The sequence below is a fragment of the Lissotriton vulgaris genome, chromosome 6, assembly GCF_964263255.1.
Source record: "Lissotriton vulgaris chromosome 6, aLisVul1.2, whole genome shotgun sequence".
In the NCBI taxonomy this organism is placed as follows: domain Eukaryota; kingdom Metazoa; phylum Chordata; class Amphibia; order Caudata; family Salamandridae; genus Lissotriton; species Lissotriton vulgaris.
In genome coordinates this window covers 1,832,149,596-1,832,170,399 of record NC_141694.1, presented here as the reverse complement: position 1 = coordinate 1,832,170,399, position 20,804 = coordinate 1,832,149,596, and the positions used below count along the sequence as shown (strand labels likewise).

Sequence of the window (20,804 nt, the reverse complement as noted above, 5' to 3'; positions counted from 1 at the left end):
CTAGCCTGAGGGGCCCTCAGCTCTCCTCAGTGTGACACCAGCAACTACCGAGGCGGATTTCCCCCAAGCTCTCCAGCCGCTTTTGGGCTTCTCAGATCTCCCTCCCCGCTCGCGCCCGCCTCACTGTATGGCGCTCGGGCAGGGGGAAGAGAAACTCTTGTGTGCAGCTACCGCCGGGGACTCCCGGCGCTCCTCCTCGCTCTGGCAGGGGACGCGCTGATCTTCTGGTCATGCGCGAGGCGCTCCTACTCGCTCTCACAGGGGACGCGCTGATCTTCTGGTCATGCGCGAGGCGCTCCTACTCGCTCTCACCTTCCGCCTCCTCGGATCCGGCTCCGCCTCACGGAGCCCGGTGGCTCAACGGGGCATGCGCGGAGAGCTAGTGTCTCTCTCACAGAGACCGCGCTGGTCGCGCTGCGCTGCCCTTCTTCTCCGCTCCTCACCTCAGGGCTGGCAGTTGCAGATCTACAGCGACGCCGCTCCCCACGCTGGATTGGGGGGTGGAAGGGCGGAACAGCCCGTTTTCTCCTGGCTCCTCCAGTGCCTGCTGCTCTCCTCAGTGGCGCTCCACCACAGCAGGTGAGAGATGACGCTCCAGGGGATTATGAAGTAGGGGACAGTCTAGAGCAATTACCAGTCTCTGGACCGAGGCTGTGGATAAGGGTACACTTTTTACCAGTCTCTCCAACTGGGCAGAGGACCGCACTCCGCAGGCTGCAGTCTCCTTCTCCTTAATTCTTCCCCTCCCTGATTTAGAAAAGGGGCAAGCTAGGCGCCCAGGGTCTCCAGTAACTTCCCACAGCGGGGCCAAGACAAGTAACTAAAAGGGGAGTAGTGGGTTGGACCAAATAGGCAGCTTCCCAGTCCAGGAGGTCAACCCTAAGTCTAACCTTTTCCCACCCTTAGCTACAACCTGTCCTCCAGCTGACTTCCACAGGTAGACAAAATGGCTGCCCCGCATTCCGCCTTATATAGGCTGCCCTTCAGTGGTCCAGAATGGACCAGAAGGTTCTAGAATGCCCTATGTTAGGCTATGGCCAAGTTCTGTGTGTGACAGTTGGGGCAGTTGGTGGCCACCATTTTAGGTGGTGCCAACTTTTCTGTCAGAACAGGCCTCTGGGCCTGAGGTAAAAGATTATGAGGGGGAGAAAGAACACCTATCCCCCTGGCCAACACCTACAAAAAGTCAGTAGACAAAAAAATTATCAAGGGTATGAGGGGCAAAAAGGGGGCAAAATAAATAATAATTAGGAGGGACTTCGCCAAAAAGCCAGACAGGTCTAACACGCGTCCCCCCCAGCTGAAAGTGGGGAGAACTACCCAACCCCTTGGGAGTCCTCATCACTAAGGCGGAAATACCTGGAGAGACCGTCTGCATTGGCGTGGTCCACTCCGGGCCGATGTTCCACCCGGAAGTCCATTCCCTGTAAGGAGATGGACCACCTCAACAACTTGGGATTTTCCCCCTTCATTTGCATCAGCCAACGAAGGGGTCGGTGGTCAGTCTGAACCAGGAAGTGCGAGCCAAAGAGGTATGGCCGCAGCTTCTTCAGAGCCCACACCACCGCAAAAGCTTCCCTCTCAATGGCACTCCACTTCTGTTCCCGGGGAAGCAGTCTCCTGGATAAGAAGACTACAGGTTGATCCAGGCCCTCTTCATTGAGTTGCGATAACACTGCCCCAATGCCATGTTCTGATGCATCTGTTTGGACAATGAACTCCTTGGAGAAGTCTGGGGCCTTCAGGACCGGTGCCGCACACATTGCCTGTTTCAACTTCTCGAAAGCTTGCTGACAAGCTCCCGTCCAAACTACCCGTCGAGGTTGTTTCTTGGAGGTGAGCTCTGTGAGGGGCGCTACAATAGTGCCATACCCCTTCACAAAGCGACGGTAGTAGCCTGTGAGGCCCAGGAAAGCTCGGACCTCAGTCTGTGTCTTGGGGGGTTCCCAGGCCATGATTGCCTCAATCTTCGCCTGCAGGGGCTGCACAGTCCCCCTACCCACCAAGTGTCCAAAGTACACAACCGACCCCTGCCCAATCTGGCATTTGCTGGCTTTGATGGTCAATCCAGCTTGTCTCAGGGCCTGGAGAACTGCCTGCAAGTGCTGCAGATGGTCCTCCCAACTGCTACTGAAGACAGCAATGTCATCCAAGTAAGCAGCAGAGAAACTCTCCAATCCAGAGAGGACCTGGTTCACCAGCCGCTGAAATGTGGCAGGGGCGTTCTTGAGCCCAAAGGGCATCACACAGAACTGGTAGTGTCCCTCAGGCGTGGAGAAGGCTGACCTTTCCCTTGCTCCATCTGTCAAGGAGATCTGCCAGTACCCTGAAGTGAGGTCAAAGGTACTCAGATATTGGGCAGCTCCTAGCCGGTCAATCAATTCATCCGCCCAAGGGATCGGATGAGCATCAGTCTTGGTTACTGAATTCAGTCCTCGGTAATCCACACAGAACCTCAGTTCAGGTGTGGTGCCTGGTGGTGCGGCTTTTGGCACGAGCACCACCGGACTGGACCAAGGGCTGTTGGAAGGTTCAATTACTCCCAGCTCTAGCATCTTGGCAACTTCTCCATGGATGCTAGCCTTCACCTTGTCAGACAGCCGGTAGGTCTTGGACTTCACTGGTGGGCTGTCTCCTGTGTCCACATCATGGGTACACAGGTGGGTCCTTCCCGGGACAAGGGAGAACAACGAAGAGTACTGCTCCAGGATCTGGCGGCAGTCCTCCCGTTGCTCAGGAGTTAGAGTAGGAGAGAGAATCACTCCCTCCACTGACCCATCTTTCTCTTGGGACGAAAAGAGATCCGGGAGAGGTTCGCTTTCCGCTTCCTCTTCCCCGTCAGTCACCATCATCAACATGACTTCGGGCCTCTCGTGGTGGGGCTTGAGTCGGTTGGCATGCAGCACCCGTAGGGGCTGTCGAGGGGTCTTAAGGTCCACCAGGTATGTGGCCTTACCCTTCTTCTCCAACACCTCAAAGGGGCCTGTCCAGCGATCCTGGAGGGCGCTAAGCTCTCCAGGCTCCATCACCCACACTTTCTGTCCAGGCTCCAAGTCCACCTGGTGAGCATTGTGGTCATACCACTCCTTCATGACTGCCTGGCTGGCCTCCAAGTTGTCAGAAGCTTGCTTCCACAACTTTGCCATTTGGCTCCTGAAGGCCATCATATAGCTCACCACATCCTGGGGGGGTTTCCTGGGAGACTTCTCCCAACCATCCTTCACCAGGCTGAGAGGTCCACGTACAGGGTGCCCATACAGAAGTTCAAAGGGGCTGAAGCCCACTCCCTTCTGGGGCACTTCCCTGTAGGAAAAGAGTAAACAGGGTAGGAGGACATCCCATTTCCTCCGCAGGCTCTCGGGCAGACTTCTGATCATGCCCTTCAAGGTCTTATTAAACCTCTCAACCCGTCCATTCGACTGGGGGTGATAAGGAGTGGTGAACCGGTAGGTCACTCCACACTCCTTCCACATTGCCCGCATGTAAGCTGACATGAAGTTGGTCCCCCTGTCGGACACAACTTCCTTGGGAAATCCCACTCGGGTAAAGATTCCCATTAGGGCTCTTGCCACTACAGGTGCAGTGACTGTCCTCAGAGGTATTGCCTCTGGGTACCGTGTGGCATGATCCACCAGTACCAGGATAAACCTGTGACCAGCTGTTGTTGGTGGATCCAAAGGCCCTACAATGTCGATGCCCACCCTCTCAAAGGGTGTGCTAACGACTGGAAGTGGTTCCAGGGGAGCCTTTAGCTTCACCCCTGTTTTCCCACTGGCCTGACAGGTTACACATGTCCTACAATAAGTGTTGGACGCCACTTTCATCTGAGGCCAGTAAAAGTGGAGGACAAGCCGTGCAAAGGTCTTGTCCTGGCCTAAGTGTCCTGCCAGGGGTATGGCATGAGCCAATTCCAAAAGAAAGGCTCTGTACTGTTGCGGGACTACCAAGGCCCTTGATGAACCAGGCAAGGGTACCTTGGGTTCACTGTAGAGGAGTCCATCCTCCCAGTAAATATGGTAATGTCCCGTAACATCACCTGCTGCTTGGGCTTCAGCCTGTCGCCTCAGTCCCTCAAGGGTGGGGCACTCCCTCTGCCCCTTACAGAATTCCTCTCTGGTAGGACCTCCCTCCACATGCCACTCTGCAGGGATGGGTAAATCCTCCAGAGAGTCTACTTCCCCCTCCACGGACTCCTGGTCCACCACCGCAGGTGGCCGATCTGTCTCATGGGGTGTGGAAGCCGGAGCAGGCTTTCTCTGTCTCCGGGTCTGTCCCTTCTTAGCAGCGGGTTGGGCCATTGTTCCAGGCTCCAACCCAGGCGAACTCCCTCTCCGGGCAGTCGCAGACCGTGTGCTGACACAGGCCCAGTCAGGTGTACCCAGCATCGCAGAATGCGTCCGGTATTCCACCTCTCTCCAAGTGTTATGTTCCATGTCATTCCCCAACAGACAATCGACTGGCACGGCAGGGCTTACGGCAACTCGAAGAGAACCTGCAACCCCCTCCCACTCAAAGAGAACCTCAGCCACGGGATAGTGGCCCATTCTGCCGTCAGCCATCGCGGCAGGGTGGAGTACATTAGGAACAACCTGCTCTGGAGACACCAGCTGACTTCTCACCATAGTCATACTGGCTCCTGTATCCCTCAGAGCCTCCCCTCTCTGGCCATTGATGGTAACCCATTGCCCATGGATGTATGTCGATACGACGCATACCGTTACAACGCGGTATGTTACAACGTGGTTTTAACAACGCAAGTCATTATGTCGACTTGCACTGGGGGGTGCTGGATTTAGGAATAGTGCAAATTACTATTCCAACTCCAGCCTACGTACAGTAGGGAAGGTGTTGGAATAGTAATTCACACTATTCCTTAGTCTAGAGCGCCCTCCAGTGCAAGTCGACATAATGACTTGCGTTGTTACAACCACGTTGTTACATACCGCGTTGTAACGGTTGCGTGGTAAAGGATGTTTCCCATTGCCCATACTTTGTAGTATTTGGGGGCACCTGGATCTTTGGCACCATCTCCCGCTCTCCCAGGGACACTAAGGTGACACCCGCCCACTCACCCCCCTTATCTAAGGGCAACTCCTCCCCGAGCGCTACACTAGCTACTCCCGGTGACTTTCCTCCGGTGGGAGGGGGTGGTCTCTTTGGGCATCTGACATCTCCCTTATAATGTCCAACGCCACCGCATTCAAAACAGTGGAGAACCCTTGGCTGCTGGCTTTGGCCAGGATTAGGGTTTCTGGGCGGGTTTGCCCTAGGGGTGAAACCTGCTCCCTTCCCTTGGAAGTTATTTTGGGGACCTTTAGAGAACTCTTTCTTTTTCTCCCCCCCCCCTCCTTCTTCTGGGGGGCGCCCTGTCCGGCTTTTTGAGATTCCCCTCCAGTCCCCTTGGAGGACACCCGGGTACTTGTCCAGATGTCCGCCTCCTCTGCAAGCTTCCGGGGATTGGTCAGCTTGCTGTCTACCAGGTGTTGGCGCAGCTCGGGAAAACATTTCTCGAGGAGGTGTTCTCTCAAAAATAGATCGTAAAGCCCCTCATAATCTTTCACCTCACTGCCCTTGACCCAACCCTCTAAGGCCTTTCTGGCGTAGTCAAGGAAGTCCACCCAGTTCTGAGTGCTCAACTTGTGGCTCCCCCTGAACTTCTGTCGGTACCTTTCTGGGGTAAGCCCGAACTTCCTTAACAACGCCAGCTTCATGGTGGGGTAGTTAGTTTGTTCCTCTGGTTCCAGGGCCAGCAAGGTGTCCCGACCAGCAGGAGGCATGTACCTGTACAAACCACCCCCCCCAGTGCTTCTCCTGCACCCCATGAACCCTCAGAGAAACCTCATAAGCAGCCAGCCACTTTGTTATATCGTCCCCCTGACTGAAGCTCGCTATCAGGTCTTTTGGTAAATGGGGTTTGGTCTCCCTGGCTGACTCCTTTGGTTCGCTGCCACCATTCCTACTAGGAGAGGACCCCCGTCGCAGACTTTGGAGCTCCAGTTCCTTCAGTCTAAACTCGTGGGCCATCCTCCTCTCCTCTTTCTCCTGCTCCAACTTAGCCAACTCCCACCTTAACTGTCTTTTCTCCCTCCTATCGGTGAGCTCGGCTTCCGTTAGGCTTCCCCCAGAGATGCTACTGCCCCTTCTGGAGTAGGACACTGGTCCTGGGAGTAAGTTTTCCCCTTCAGTGTGGAATAACTCTTCTACCCCCCCCCCAGCGTGTCCTGGTCAGCCCCTTCATCCTCCTCCTTCTTTCCTTGGTGTGCCTCCACCCAAGCCCTGAGACTGGTCTGGAGCTCCCCCTTCCTGGCACCATGTTTGAAAAATACCCCCATTTGTTGGCAGAACATTTTCAATTGTGACACGGAATAGACCTCTAGGTTTTCCACAGCGAACTCCATTGTGAGTCAGGCAAACCTAGATACACACCAGAAATTTCAGAGTTGCAAGGGCAACCTAAAGCCAACTCCACCCACCACCAGGAATAAATTTGGAAAAATCAAAAAGACTAATTGGGAGGGCCGCAAGGAGAAAACTCCTGGTGTAGGTTTGGTGTATTACGTCAAATTACTAGTGAGTAGCTGCAACCAAGTCAGTATCCCACTGCTAGGCACCAATATGTTGGAACTGGGGTAGCCTGGCCTAGGGCAAGACTAACAATTCAGAGGCACAGTGTAAAGGTTGCAGACCACCCAAAAGTAATTCCACGCAATAGCACTCAAAAGGAAAACACTACACCAAAAATGTGGGAAAATACGTACTGTTTTATAAAAATAATATCTTTGCTCTGTTCGCCTTTTTTTTAATTCACAATTAAATTACACTTCAGTTTGTGTGGAATAAAGCAGGAATACTTTTCAACGCTAGATCATATTAACAATTGGCATTTATAATATAGTCAATTCACATGGACTACTAGCAGACAATTCTTATTCTTTCATAGCTCAATTAGGTAATGACTGTACTCAGCTTACTTTAGAATTTGGCAAGATCAACTCCTAAATCAGACCAGAGCAACACTCATTTACATGGAAAACATTTAGATTTTCTACTACTTATTTGAATACAATTGGGTTAGACTCACTTAAATCAGCATTTAATTAAGCCCCAAAAGTAGTTGAATGGGATTATTATGTAGTACACTATACTTATAGTACACAGTCACTGAGGGTTTCCTCAAGTTCCTCCCCACTGTAGGCTGCACAACTGTGGAAAAATGACCATTGAATAAGTTATCCTCAAGTTAATCGCCAGCGTCACTCTCCCCCTTTCAGAACTCCTCCTTACTTGTTTATACCAGGCGGTGGTATTCTCGCTGTACCAGAGGATGAGGAAGGGACAGTGGTTAGGACAAAAGAGAGCCACGTGCTGGCGAGTTATACTAGCCTGAGGGGCCCTCAGCTCTCCTCAGTGTGACACCAGCAACTACCGAGGCGGATTTCCCCCAAGCTCTCCAGCCGCTTTTGGGCTTCTCAGATCTCCCTCCCCGCTCGCGCCCGCCTCACTGTATGGCGCTCGGGCAGGGGGAAGAGAAACTCTTGTGTGCAGCTACCGCCGGGGACTCCCGGCGCTCCTCCTCGCTCTGGCAGGGGACGCGCTGATCTTCTGGTCATGCGCGAGGCGCTCCTACTCGCTCTCACAGGGGACGCGCTGATCTTCTGGTCATGCGCGAGGCGCTCCTACTCGCTCTCACCTTCCGCCTCCTCGGATCCGGCTCCGCCTCACGGAGCCCGGTGGCTCAACGGGGCATGCGCGGAGAGCTAGTGTCTCTCTCACAGAGACCGCACTGGTCGCGCTGCGCTGCCCTTCTTCTCCGCTCCTCACCTCAGGGCTGGCAGTTGCAGATCTACAGCGACGCCGCTCCCCACGCTGGATTGGGGGGTGGAAGGGCGGAACAGCCCGTTTTCTCCTGGCTCCTCCAGTGCCTGCTGCTCTCCTCAGTGGCGCTCCACCACAGCAGGTGAGAGATGACGCTCCAGGGGATTATGAAGTAGGGGACAGTCTAGAGCAATTACCAGTCTCTGGACCGAGGCTGTGGATAAGGGTACACTTTTTACCAGTCTCTCCAACAGGCAGAGGACCGCACTCCGCAGGCTGCAGTCTCCTTCTCCTTAATTCTTCCCCTCCCTGATTTAGAAAAGGGGCAAGCTAGGCGCCCAGGGTCTCCAGTAACTTCCCACAGCGGGGCCAAGACAAGTAACTAAAAGGGGAGTAGTGGGTTGGACCAAATAGGCAGCTTCCCAGTCCAGGAGGTCAACCCTAAGTCTAACCTTTTCCCACCCTTAGCTACAACCTGTCCTCCAGCTGACTTCCACAGGTAGACAAAATGGCTGCCCCGCATTCCGCCTTATATAGGCTGCCCTTCAGTGGTCCAGAATGGACCAGAAGGTTCTAGAATGCCCTATGTTAGGCTATGGCCAAGTTCTGTGTGTGACAGTTGGGGCAGTTGGTGGCCACCATTTTAGGTGGTGCCAACTTTCCTGTCAGAACAGGCCTCTGGGCCTGAGGTAAAAGATTATGAGGGGGAGAAAGAACACCTATCCCCCTGGCCAACACCTACAAAAAGTCAGTAGACAAAAAAATTATCAAGGGTATGAGGGGCAAAAAGGGGACAAAATAAATAATAATTAGGAGGGACTTCGCCAAAAAGCCAGACAGGTCTAACACAGAACTTCTCTGAAAAAGAAGTATAAAGCACACAAAGAGGTTACCAATACGAGAGTATTAGAGTTAACATCTTCTCCAAGGGTAATGAAACATTGGGAGCCAAAAGATGTGGTTGGCGTTAAAAGCTGGTGGATTACGCTTTTATCAGTGTTTCTGTTAAATTATTTTTGCGTTGGGCCAAAACGGCCTCATTGTCTAGACCTACGAGTCTTGGTATATGCAGCTCAAGTTGCTGTGGGCTCGGCTGGGCAGTGTCTGGAGTCTTATTTCCGGCACGCCCCCACGTTTTTCACAGGTCTTTAAAGACCATTTGCATATTTACATACCTTTGTAAACTGGCTTAGTTTTTTTCTGGTTCCAGTACCCCCTGGGCCCCCACTCTGCCTATTCCTTACATTTATATTTTACATTTACTGCCGTAATGTGAGAATGTATTTCATGAGAAGAAATATAAAGTAGGATTGCCAAAAGGAAAATGCCAGCCATGCAAAGGCCTCGTCTTGACACTAAATACACTCCTGCCAAGTGTCACGCATCGGGCGTGACGCCAAGCATTTCAGTGTGGTGTTTCCGCATCACCGCACTGAAATGCATTGTCACGCATTTTGCCCCAGACTGGCACTCTGCTGACAACGCTGAAACTGGCTGCCTATGCCAACCTGGGTCGGGTCGCTGAGTCGCAGCAGACTTCACTTGCGGCTGGATAGCTAGTGCAGACTAGATTTTAAAATGAAAGCTGCAATGTAGTGGGTCGCGCCCTCCAGCGGTGACTGCGCAGGCGGCATATTCAACATTCACAGATCCAGCTGCTGTTTAGACTCACTCAGCTAGGGCCGGCTGCGGTGGCATCACGTTACGTGCCGTCACGTGACTGTCGATTTTCCAACAGTAGTAGTAAGGCGGCAATTAAACGCGGGCAGTAATGTTTCTAACAGCTTGTGTGCCGCCAGTAGTTTGCTGCCCCATCTTGATGAGGGACCACGGGGAGAGCACTCAGCAGAGGTCGGACAGTCACCTGTGCAGAGGGAGGATCTCTAGAAATATGAGGGCCTCCACAATGCGGCCCGTGCTGAAAGAAGAGATCACCCTCGTCCCATCGCAACTCAGGTCTGACAATTCATGCTGCTTTCTGATTTACAACATTCATAATAATTTAGTTTTAGCAGGCTGCCTGAGCCTGCAAGTTAAGTAGAACTGCGTGCTGGTGCCGCAGCGGGTTGGGCTCAGCTGACCTAACTGACATTGATTAAGCTCAGATGACACCATGGCTGTGAGGCCTCCGTAGTTACTCCTTGCATAAGAACATTAATACCCTGGGGAGGAAGGGGGGGGGAATGGTCCCCTACATGGGCCAGGACATGCTAAGTCCCCTATACAGTGCTGCTTCTCTGGTCCCCATGGTAATTCCTCATTCTTAGTCCTCTAGACAGTGCTGTAGCTGCTTCTCTGGTCCTGTTGGTAATTCCTCATTCTAACTCTTCCAGACAGTGCTGCTTGCTGCTGCTCTGGTCTCAGGTGTAATTCCTTATTCATAGTCCTCTAGACAGTGCTGCTAGCTGGTTTTCTGGTCCCAGTGGTAACTCCTCCTTCTCAGTCCTCTAGACAGTGCTGCAGTTGTGTCTCTGCTCCCCTTGGTACTTTCTCATTCTCCGTGCTCTAGGCAGTGCTGCAGCTGTCTCTCTTCCATGTGGTAATTCCCCCCTCTTATTCCTCTATACAGTGCTGCTTCTCTGGTCCCCATGGTAATTCCTCATTCATAGTCCTCTAGACAGTGCTGCTAGCTGGTTCTCTGCTCCCCTTGGTACTTTCTCATTCTCCGTGCTCTAGGCAGTGCTACAACCGTCTCTCTTCCATGTGGTAATTCCCCCCTCTTATTCCTCTATACAGTGCTGCTTCTCTGGTCCCCGTGGTAATTCCTCATTCATAGTCCTCTAGACAGTGCTGCTAGCTGGTTCTCTGTTCCCCTTGGTACTTTCTCATTCTCAGTGCTCTAGGCAGTGCTACAGCTGTCTCTCTTCCATGTGGTAATTCCCCCTCTTATTCCTCTATACAGTGCTGCTTCTCTGGTCCCCGTGGTAATTCCTCATTCATAGTCCTCTAGACAGTGCTGCTAGCTGGTTCTCTGTTCCCCTTGGTACTTTCTCATTCTCAGTCCTCTAGGCAGTGCTACAGCTGTCTCTCTACCATGTGGTAATTCCCCCCTCTTATTCCTCTATACAGTGCTGCTTCTCTGGTCCCCGTGGTAATTCCTCATTCATAGTCCTCTAGACAGTGCTGCTAGCTGGTTCTCTGTTCCCCTTGGTACTTTCTCATTCTCAGTCCTCTAGGCAGTGCTACAGCTGTCTCTCTTCCATGTGGTAATTCCCCCCTCTTATTCCTCTATACAGTGCTGCTTCTCTGGTCCCCCTGGTAATTCCTCATTCATAGTCCTCTAGACAGTGCTGCTAGCTGGTTCTCTGTTCCCCTTGGTATTTTCTCACTCTCAGTCCTCTAGGCAGTGCTACAGCTGTCTCTCTACCATGTGGTAATTCCCCCCTCTTATTTCTCTATACAGTGCTGCTTCTCTGGTCCCCGTGGTAATTCCTCATTCATAGTCCGCTAGAAAGTGCTGCTAGCTGGTTTTCTGGCCCACGTGGTAATTACTCATTCCTAGTCCTCTAGACAGTGCTGCTAGCTGGTTTTCTGGTCCCAGTGGTAATTCCTCATTCTCGGTTCTCTAGATAGTGCTGCAGTTGCTTTTCTGGTTCTAGTGGTAATTCCTCATTCTCAGTCCTCTAGACAGTGCTGCAGTTGCTTTTCTGGTCCCAGTGGAAATTCCTCATTCTAAGTCCTCTAGGCAGTGCTGCAGCAGTCTCTCTTCCATGTGGTAATTCCTCACTCTTAATACTCTATACAGTGCTGCTTCTCTGGTCCCCATGGTAATTCCTCATTCTTAGTCCTCTAGACAGTACTCCTAGCTGCTTCTCTGGTCCCACTATTATTCCCACATTTTAAGACTTCTGTGCAGTGCTGCAGATGCTTCTTTGGTCCTGTCCATAATTCCTCATTTTAAGTTCTCTAGACAAGGCTGCAGCTGCTTCTCTGGTCCTGTTGGTAATTCCTTATTCAAAGTCCTCTAGGAAGTGCTGCAGCTGTGTCTCTCTTCCTAGTGGTAATTCTTCATTCTTAGTCCTCTAGACGCCTCGAATAAAAAACAATATAATTTATAACACCAATAGCTCTAAATTTAAAAATGCAATACCGATTGCACTGCAAATGCTTGTTTTTTTGTTTTTGTTTTTAATAGGCACAGGAGATTAAGTGATTTGCTGAGAATAAAGGGACATAGCGAGGTGACGCCCAGATTGAAACCTCTTCCCCAAAGTCGGCAGCTCTGGCCCTAACGCCACATCCTGAGTAGAGGAAAAGAGGCAGGAAGAAGCCACATGAAGGCTCGGCTCGTTATGGGCTTGAGGTTCCAACAGGGCCTCAAGGTGAGCCGGAGCCTGGTTTCAGGCTCGAGCCGTCAGCGGCTCCCACCTCTAGCGCAGAGACATCAACACAAACACACGTAGAAAAACAAAACCAGGAAAAGAAAACTCGGACTGTGAAGAATTTGGAAAAGCTTCCTCAGAATGCAGGATGCTATTTTTAAATAGAAATAAATAAATTATCTTTTAATGAAGACTTTTTCAATTAAATTCACCAACTTCAAATAACAATTAAATGTGCATTACAGCTAGATCAGACCCTAGCCAGGAAATTACAATAATGAAAGCAACATTAAGTAGTTAATGTCACTATTACAACTGTTAATTGCACGCGGGCTGAGACCAGGCAAGGCATCCTGGAGCTGACCTTGCAAAAACCAGCCCTGAATTGAATATGAAAACGGAAAGTTTCCAGGAAGAGATACAGAATATATTAATTTCTATTAAAATAAGAAGTGCATTTGTCACTTTTTCTTCGTTATTTAAAAATACTTGCGTCACTCTCAAGATTTGAGGGAACAGATTTCAGTAATGCTATGAATCATTTGTTTCCAATACGCAACACATGTTGCAGCGTTCACTGTTAACCCCTTCGATGCGGCCGCTTTTTTTCCCGTGTGCGGCCGCCGGCCGAACACGGGCGGGCCATGACGAACCCCAGCCGTCATCAGCACACGAGCACCGTAGTGCATGACGGCTGGGGTTCGTCATCAGCATGGAAGGGGTTAATCTTTGTACAACAGGATCGTTTTTGAAGCTTAATTTGAGCCAGTAGTTTCCGGTGCTTGGCACTGTCACTTAATTGTCGGGGTCCGGCTCCGAGGAACTTTGAAGGTTCAAAGCGGGTTGTGAGCGCTGAGGGCGATGTGCCAGGTGCGCTCCAATCCTCCTCCCGAGACCCATGGTGCGAGTAGCGCCCTGTTTTGAAGTGCTGAGATACCCCTGATTTTGGGGTCTTTTTCTTTAGAATTGAGCCATTGGCTCTCCTAATTTTAAGCACTTTTTCACCTTTTTCTTTTTTCACTTTCACGCCCCCAGGTCAGGGTGGACTATTAGAGTGTCCATACCGCCGGGGTATAGTCCTGAAGAATGCCTTGGTGAATTTATACCACTAGTATGGCAGAAACATGTTGACTGATTAATTAACTCTGTGGTATTTAGCTGAATTTAACCAAATCCTAACAACCTTGGCACGTAAATTCAGACACATATACCACTCACCTGTGTCTTAGGGATAACTCAATAAATAACTTTTTTTGATACCCTCTTAGGCACTTTTAATTATATTTTACTCACATCACGCCCTCCCAACACTACCAGCTCCGCAGTCTTTCTGGCGTCGTAGCACACCGAAGAGGCACTCAGCCTCTTCGGTGGGGCCCGATGATGAAGCATGACACTGACCAGGTCAGTGTGTGAGGGCTTTCCTACTCAAATTGAGTGATTGTGGTATCCTTCTAATTTGCTCCAATTTTGTGGCAGTCTTGTGACTGACCAGACCTCTCTTTTTTTGTTGAAAAATATGTAACCGGGGACTGAGAGAGTGTCCTTGATTCTCCCTACCTCTCCCTTTGTTGAAATATACTTAATTGTCGGCACCAGCACTTAATTGTCAACACCAGCACTTATGACAGCTGCCACATGGTGGCGTTGTTTGTATGATTTAGGGGTTAACAGAACAGCAATTGTTTAATAATCAATATGCATTGAAAACAACTAAAATCTGCCACCCAAGCTATTTTTATAGCTTTGGGGGCCTGGAATAGTGTGAATTGTCATACTTGTAACAGTGTGCTGGTTAGTAGTTGTGTAGGGACGGTAATTGGCAACGCTGGCAGTGGCAATGGGTGGAGCAAACTGCAGAGGCCTCCTGACTACAGCCTTGGCACTTATGTTTTTTACAAATTAAGCTCGGATTCATCTTACACTTTTGTATTTTATTCTAAAAAAATACAAGTTTGTGACAAGTTTCACCAAAGATACTCCCAGGTCACTCATACCTGGTGCATGTTCACAAAGTTAAATCACAGACGGGCCTAAACCTTTTTGTTTTATGTACAACAGCTTGTCTCGAAGTCCAGTTCTGTAAGTAAGTTGATTAAAGAGTGTCCTCTAAGCCTCTGGCACTGCCTTGCAAGGCTCCGCCCCCGCTCACCGCTGTGCCAGGCCCCGCCCCCGCTCACCTGATCTCTTTCAGCCCCTCGCGCTGGATCACCTGCAGGATTTCTTTGTGGCTCATGGGCGTGTTGGGGTGCTTCTCCAAGACCTGTGGGGGTGGAGAGAACATAGCATGAGAGTCAAACTCTGAGAACACCCGACATCCCCCCTCAAACGAAGAAGACATTTGCATGAAAGGTACTTTTCTTTTGATGCGCGGGAAATTACATTTCCATGAATTCAAAAACTCAGAGAAGTACCCAGAGGCACGGGCAGAGGTGTGATGAAAGGAGGAGCTGCTGGGTGGGGAAAAAGATAAATTAGTAGTAGGTGAAGCGAGACAATGGCCTGTACTGGTGAAAACTCCACCGATACCACATTTTCAAGGCTCCACCCTTGCGTCTCAACATATTTCAGCTAAATGGAGTCTCAATCGATAACCTTCATCCGTTTAGATTTTTAAATGATATCTCCCTAAAAGGTTCTGTATTTTTTAAAAAGGTGTTTGTGCTTCAAAGGCCTCTATGCGCCTTGCGCCATCATTGTGCTTTAAATTTAGCGCTGCAAAAGATTTACTAAAAATACGCAATTTTCCTCGCCCAGGGCCCGCCTTTCAGAATCCCAGGGACAATGAATCCTACATGTAGGCACAATGCCTGAGGGTAGGGGAGCGGTCACAGTGTTCCCAGGCCAGAGAATGCATGTTTACGCAGACTCTGGAGCGCGCTATTGGAACCACGCACATAAAAGGACGAGCATTATCATCTTGATGAACAATTGGTCAATCAATCAATCAATCAATCAACATAGTAAAGCACAGCACTGTCACCCCAAAGGGTTTCTGGGCACTGGGGGTGCCGTGTCTCTGTGGAAAAGCCAGATCTTGAGTCTCCTTCTGACGTCTGCCAGGGACGGTTCTGTTCGGAGGTGATGGGGCAGGTTGCTTCAGGTCTTGGCGGCGATGTAGGAGAAGGAGCGGCCCCCGCTAAGGCGGTGACTGATACGGGGGTGAGGGTGAGTGAGGCGGAGCGCAGGTGTCTTACGGGTAGATGGAAGGTCAGTCGGGGATTGATGTAGGCTGGTTCTTGATCGTATAGAGTTTTGTAGGCGAGCCTGAGGATCTTGAACGGGCCTCCCTTCTGGATGGGGAGCCAGTGGAGGTTTTTGAGATGAGAGGGTGATGTGCGATCGTTGGGAAGGTCCGGGATGAGTCTGGCTGCAAAATTCTGTATGGTCTGGAGTCTTCCGAGGAGCTGGGTGGAGATGCCTGTATAGAGAGCATTGCTGCAGTAGAAGCAGCTGGTGATGAGAGCCTTAGTGACGGTCTTTCTTCTGTTGACTGGGATCCTTCTGAAGATTCTGAGGAGCGTGCAAAGGGTGCGGAAGCAGGAGGAGGCGACTGCATTGACCTGTCGTTTCATGGTTAATTGGCTGTTGAGGAGGATTCCCAGGTTGCGTGCAAGGTCTGTTGGTGTAGGAGTTGGTTCAAGTTCAGTTGTGGTCCCAAGCAGAGGTGTTGTTCCTGAAAATTAGTACTTCGGTCTTGTTGAAGTTCAGTTTGAGGCAGTGGTCTCTCATTCAGTTGACTACATTGGACACAGCTCTGGAGAAATTGGTTTTGGCGGGGGTGGGGTCCTCGGTGAGCAAAAGGATCAGTTGAGTATTGTCAATGTAGGAGATTATGTTGAAGCCATGGGATCGGACAACATCTGCGAGGGGGGTTATGGTGTTGAATAAGGTGGGTCTGAGTGATTATCCTGTGGTACACTGCAAATGATGTTCTTGGGAGCGGAGGTGAAAGGAGACAGCCCGATACTCTCTGTGCATCCTGTGAGGAAAGAGGCGATCCACTTGAGAGCGTTGCGCTGTATGCTGATGTTATAGAGTCTGTTGATGATGGTGTTGTGGGAGACGGTGTTAAATGCAGCAGAGGGGCTGAGAAGGATCTGGGCCATAGATTCTCCGTGGTCAAGGAAAGTTGTGATTCCTTCTGTGTCCGCAATCAGTGTGGCCTCAGTGCTGTGATTGGCATGGAATCCCAACTGTGAGATATCCAGTAAGCAGTTATGTTCCAGGAATTCGGTGATCGGATGGCTTTCTCGAGTACTTTGGCTGGGTATGGGAGCAGGGAGAGTGGTCGATGAATTTTGAGGTCGCTGGGGTCCATGGAGCTTTTTTTTTGGAGGGGTCTGACTTCTGAATGTTTCGATCTGCCCGGAAGGTTGCTGTGTTATTGGAGGTGTTGAGGATGCAGGTGAGTTCCATACTGATGGAGTTCTCTCCGAGGTTGAAAAGGTGGTGGGGGCAGGAGTTGGTGGGTGCTCCGGAGTGAATGGAAGACATGATGGCTGTGGTTGTCTGGGGGTTGAGTGGAGATCAGGCGATGAATTTTTGGCTGATATTCGCTGGTTGGTTGAGGTTGACAGTCGTAGGTCGGGTCGAAGTTGCTGTAGACAGTGGCAGTCTTGCTGTGAAAGCAGTCTTAGAGAGTGTTGCAGAGCTCTTGGGATGTGTGGATGGTGTTCTCTGTGGCTTTCGGCTTGGAGAATTCATTGACTATTTTGAAGAGTTCCTTAGTGAGGTTGGCTGCAGTGTTGATTCGGGCTGTGATGGCTGCTTTCTTGGCTTCCTTGATGTCCTGGTGATAGTTGCTGAGGGCTGTTCTGTGGGCGGCTTTGTCAGGAGGTTCTTCGGAATGCGCCATTCTTTCTCCAGTTAGTAGCAGTTGTGCTTGGTGGTCCAGAACGCTGGGATGTACCAGCTGACATGTTTTGAGGTTTTGTTGGCTTTTGTTGGTTTCAGTGGGGTGACTGTCACCGCAGTTGGTGATCCAGGTGGAGAAGACGTTTTGGCTGGCCTGGTCGAGGTCTGCTGAGGCTTCGGGTTAGGTGGTGGTGAGGGACCGTATCCAATGTGTTTCAGTGACCCTGCTCCAGCTGTGGTGGGAGGAGGTGTGACGCTTCGTGTTGGTGTGAGGGCCGATGACGATGGTTAAGTGTACAATGGCGTGGTCAGTCCAGGTGAGTTCTGTGGAGTGTCTGAATTTGATTCGATCACTGGAGGTGAAGATTGGGTCGAGTGTGTGATTGGCCCTGTAAGTCGGTCCGGTGACAAGTTGGGTGAGGCTAATGTTGTTGAGGTTCTCCAGGAGGGCGACTAAGTTGGCGTCATTGGGGTTATCGATATGGAAGTTGAGGTCGCCACGAAGGACATAGTTGTGGGAGTTGACGGCCAGGAGGGCAATGTGGTTAGAGATGGCGTCGCAGAAAGTTGGACGAGGTCCTGGGGGTCTGTAGGCAAGAGTGCTCCTTATCATGGTCTTCGCGTCCGTCTGTAGCTGGAACTTGATGTGCTCCATGAGAGGCATTGTAACGCCATTGGCGATGGTGCATCCGATCGTTCCCTTGATGATGATGGCAATGCCTCCCTCTTGTTTGTTGGTGCAGTCATAGTGTATCATCTTGCAGCCATCAGGGGTGGCAATGTCAGGGTTTGAGGAGGGGCTGAGCCAAGTTTTGGTGTTGAAGGCAATGTCGTTGAGGGTGGGTATTGTGTCCCAGATTACCGTGGTGGGCGTTCAGCAGGATACATTAGAGCAATTCCGGGTTGTTCAAGGTCTTCGGAGTGGGAGAGGCGTGGGAATCTTTGTAGGTTGAGTTGCAGGAGATGTGGCAGTGTTGGCAGGTGAAGGAACCTGTAGTTGACCGTAGTGCAGAGGTGAAGCAGCTGTTGCTTCAGTGTCTGGGGTGCAGCTCCAGGAGTTCCCCGGCGGTGTATCAGCAGGTGGCGGGAGGGTCAGTGGTCCTGGCGCTGGCTGTGGTCCAGTCGCGGATGGGTGCCGACAACCTAGCCTTAGGCGCGGCGGCGGCGTGGCTGCTGTGCGCAGTGGCCTCTATAAGTAGTCCTGGGGGTGGGAAGCTCTGTGCAGGAGGGCGAGGATTGGGAGGAAAACTGCAGGAGTGGGAAAATGCAGGGGAAAAGAAGCGCAATTGGAACTGGACAAAACCAGATCCTGACCAGTACAAACCACAGGTGCAATCCAAAAGCAAATTAAACGCAAAAATTCAATTAAATGCCAAAATTCCTATGACGATAGTGGGAGGCAGCGGGCGGACAACAGGATTAAACAGTACTGTTAGGGACTGAGAGCAGAGAGCCAGGCAGGGGGAGCGGCGCAGAGGTCAGAGGTCACTGAGAAACACTTTGGGATGGGCCATAGGAAAAGGGTCAATTCCGCAGCCCGACAACTTACAAATGCATTATTAAAATCTGCAAAAGAATAGCCAACAGTATTAGAATGTTCAACATGACAGATATATATTTTGAGGGAGAAAGTATGGAGGGGATGGCTGCTGTTAAGTGGTGTATGGTGTGAGCAGGCCTTCCTGCCCTGCGTCCTCTAGCAGAACAGGTCATGACCTATTTGTGTCAGGGATTTGATTTTAACTGGGGTGAACAGGAATCTCGGATTTGAAGGGTATGCCTCAGTTTTCAGAAACCTCCCCCTGCACATTTGAGCAAATGTCCAGATGTTCAAAGAGGCCACAGAACAAAGCGACAGGTCGGTGTTCATGTGCGTCAGTGAAGTTACTAGCCCTTATCAGACAGCAATGTAATTAACAAAGTCGGTCGGTGCTGTGTGCGAAAGTTACATTTTTCATTATTAACGCCTCATCGGCTGGTTCATTTGATTTTGAGAAGCGCTGAGTGTCAAGTCAGACATTCTGTGCACCCGAGTCAATGTAAACATATAGTCCTACTTCTATGTTTGTGAATCACCACGGGGTTTTGTGTTCAAAGTATAGTTATCCTTAGTTTAGATTTGGTGTAAAATAACAAAATCAGACCAGGAGAAAATAGCTCCGACTCCTGAGCCTGGTTGTAGGCAGCACTTCACCCACCTGAGTGAGCCTTTTATTGTCAACTTGAAGCGTGTAGTGCAGGCTAAACTAAACACCAGCCTTAATTTACATCAAGGAGATTACACGCAGTATAAGCTACCAAACAACTCCTTTGACAACTCACAAACTAATCAAGTTAGCTTGACTGGCAGGCAGTCTTTAAGGTGGAAGAAAAACCATTCTTCACAGGTACGTCTGGCCATGCCGTTATACACCAGCAGAGGGCGCTGTGTACTCGATTATGACTTACAAAACTATAACTTTGGTTTCAAGAAAAAGATACTGTATTCCATGATTTATTGTCAGGGAGGTCGGGTGTGGGGCAGTCTTTGTAAGCTTAACCCACTTAAATACAAAAAATTTTTTAAACAAGGTGTCACATCGTGATTTAAGTGGGATGAAAAAGTGTGTGGGTGGGGGGGTCTCTAAAAAGGGGTGATCTAGGTTATTTAGGGCGAGGCTTAAACAGGAACCTACATTTCTATGATTCCTATAGTGTGCCACCTATTCAGTATTCTCGGGTCTCCGCTGTGGTTTCTGATGTTGCTTCCGATGTATAACGCAAAAACTGACATATACCTAAAACTTGTCAGGACTGTTGGCTTTGTCAATGGTTGTTAGCTGTATAAGATAATCGCTAATAACAATGAATTTGTTTTAAATAATCAATACTGAATATGTTTCAATTCTTAAATTGCGAGACTGTGAATTAACATTACTGGGGTAAGTGGAGGGGGTAGTCGACAGTGTCTCAATTACTCATTAGGTTCACTCCATGTTCAACGTGCACACCCTTTTTCTCTCCACATCTTTCATCTGCATTTCTTCAGTCTTATCCTTTTCTTCTTCTGTATCCTATTTTTCCCGGTCTCCTGAATGCACTTCCTCACACCCCCTGCTCTTCATCACTTCTAAACTCACAACGCACCCACTCACTTGTAAGCACTGTATTTTCTTTTTCTTTCTCCTTGTCAATATTTTGACACCAGTCTACCTCCTTTATGCACAGTTGCACAAAATAACAATTGCAACTTGGATAGGCTCTGTGCCCGCTGCAGAGAGGCCAATGATTGGATGTGCCTGTATTCTGACCATCTGTTTCACTCACTGGCAGACACTGTGAGAAACTAGTTCTGCCTTCGGCCTCCTCTCCAGAGCTCTCAACTGTGGCCCGTTATAAATACATGGATGCGACTCCGTTGAAAGTAGGCGCTATACAAGTGTAATATGCTAACTATCCAGCAGCTGTTCCTATGCTATGGGGAGGAGGTGTTGCCTCTTCCCCAATATGAAAAATAAAACAATAAGAAACTCTTGTTTATTATCATTTAATTTTTCTTGTGCCAAGTCTTGGGGGTGGGGCCAGGGTGGTGACGGACTGGGGATGGAGTGCTGGTGCAGCCTTCACAGTGCATGTGGTTGGTTTTGCCGCTAGTCTTAGGCAGGCCAAACCAACATGTGCAGTGAAGCTCTCTCCAACCCCGCTGCATTGCGGGTTGGCAAGATCAGGCACAGGCTCACAGTCTGTGTGGGAGCGCAAATCAATGGCGCTCAGGCCAATCACAACACTGCTTTCAGCAGCATGAATGCAGTGTCAGGATTGGCCGCTGTG

General features: G+C 50.3%; 1 protein-coding gene across 2 annotated transcripts in view; it reads right to left on the bottom strand.

The window, feature by feature from the left end:
* The window catches only part of ASXL2 (ASXL transcriptional regulator 2), a 400,829-nt gene that overhangs the window by 235,721 nt on the left and 144,304 nt on the right, over positions 1-20,804 (bottom strand). For both annotated transcript variants that reach the window (XM_086928104.1, XM_086928105.1), the window contains exon 2: positions 14,318-14,400. In XM_086928104.1, coding sequence (XP_086784230.1) covers positions 14,318-14,400 — 83 coding nt within the window. The remainder of the gene's footprint in view (positions 1-14,317; positions 14,401-20,804) is intronic.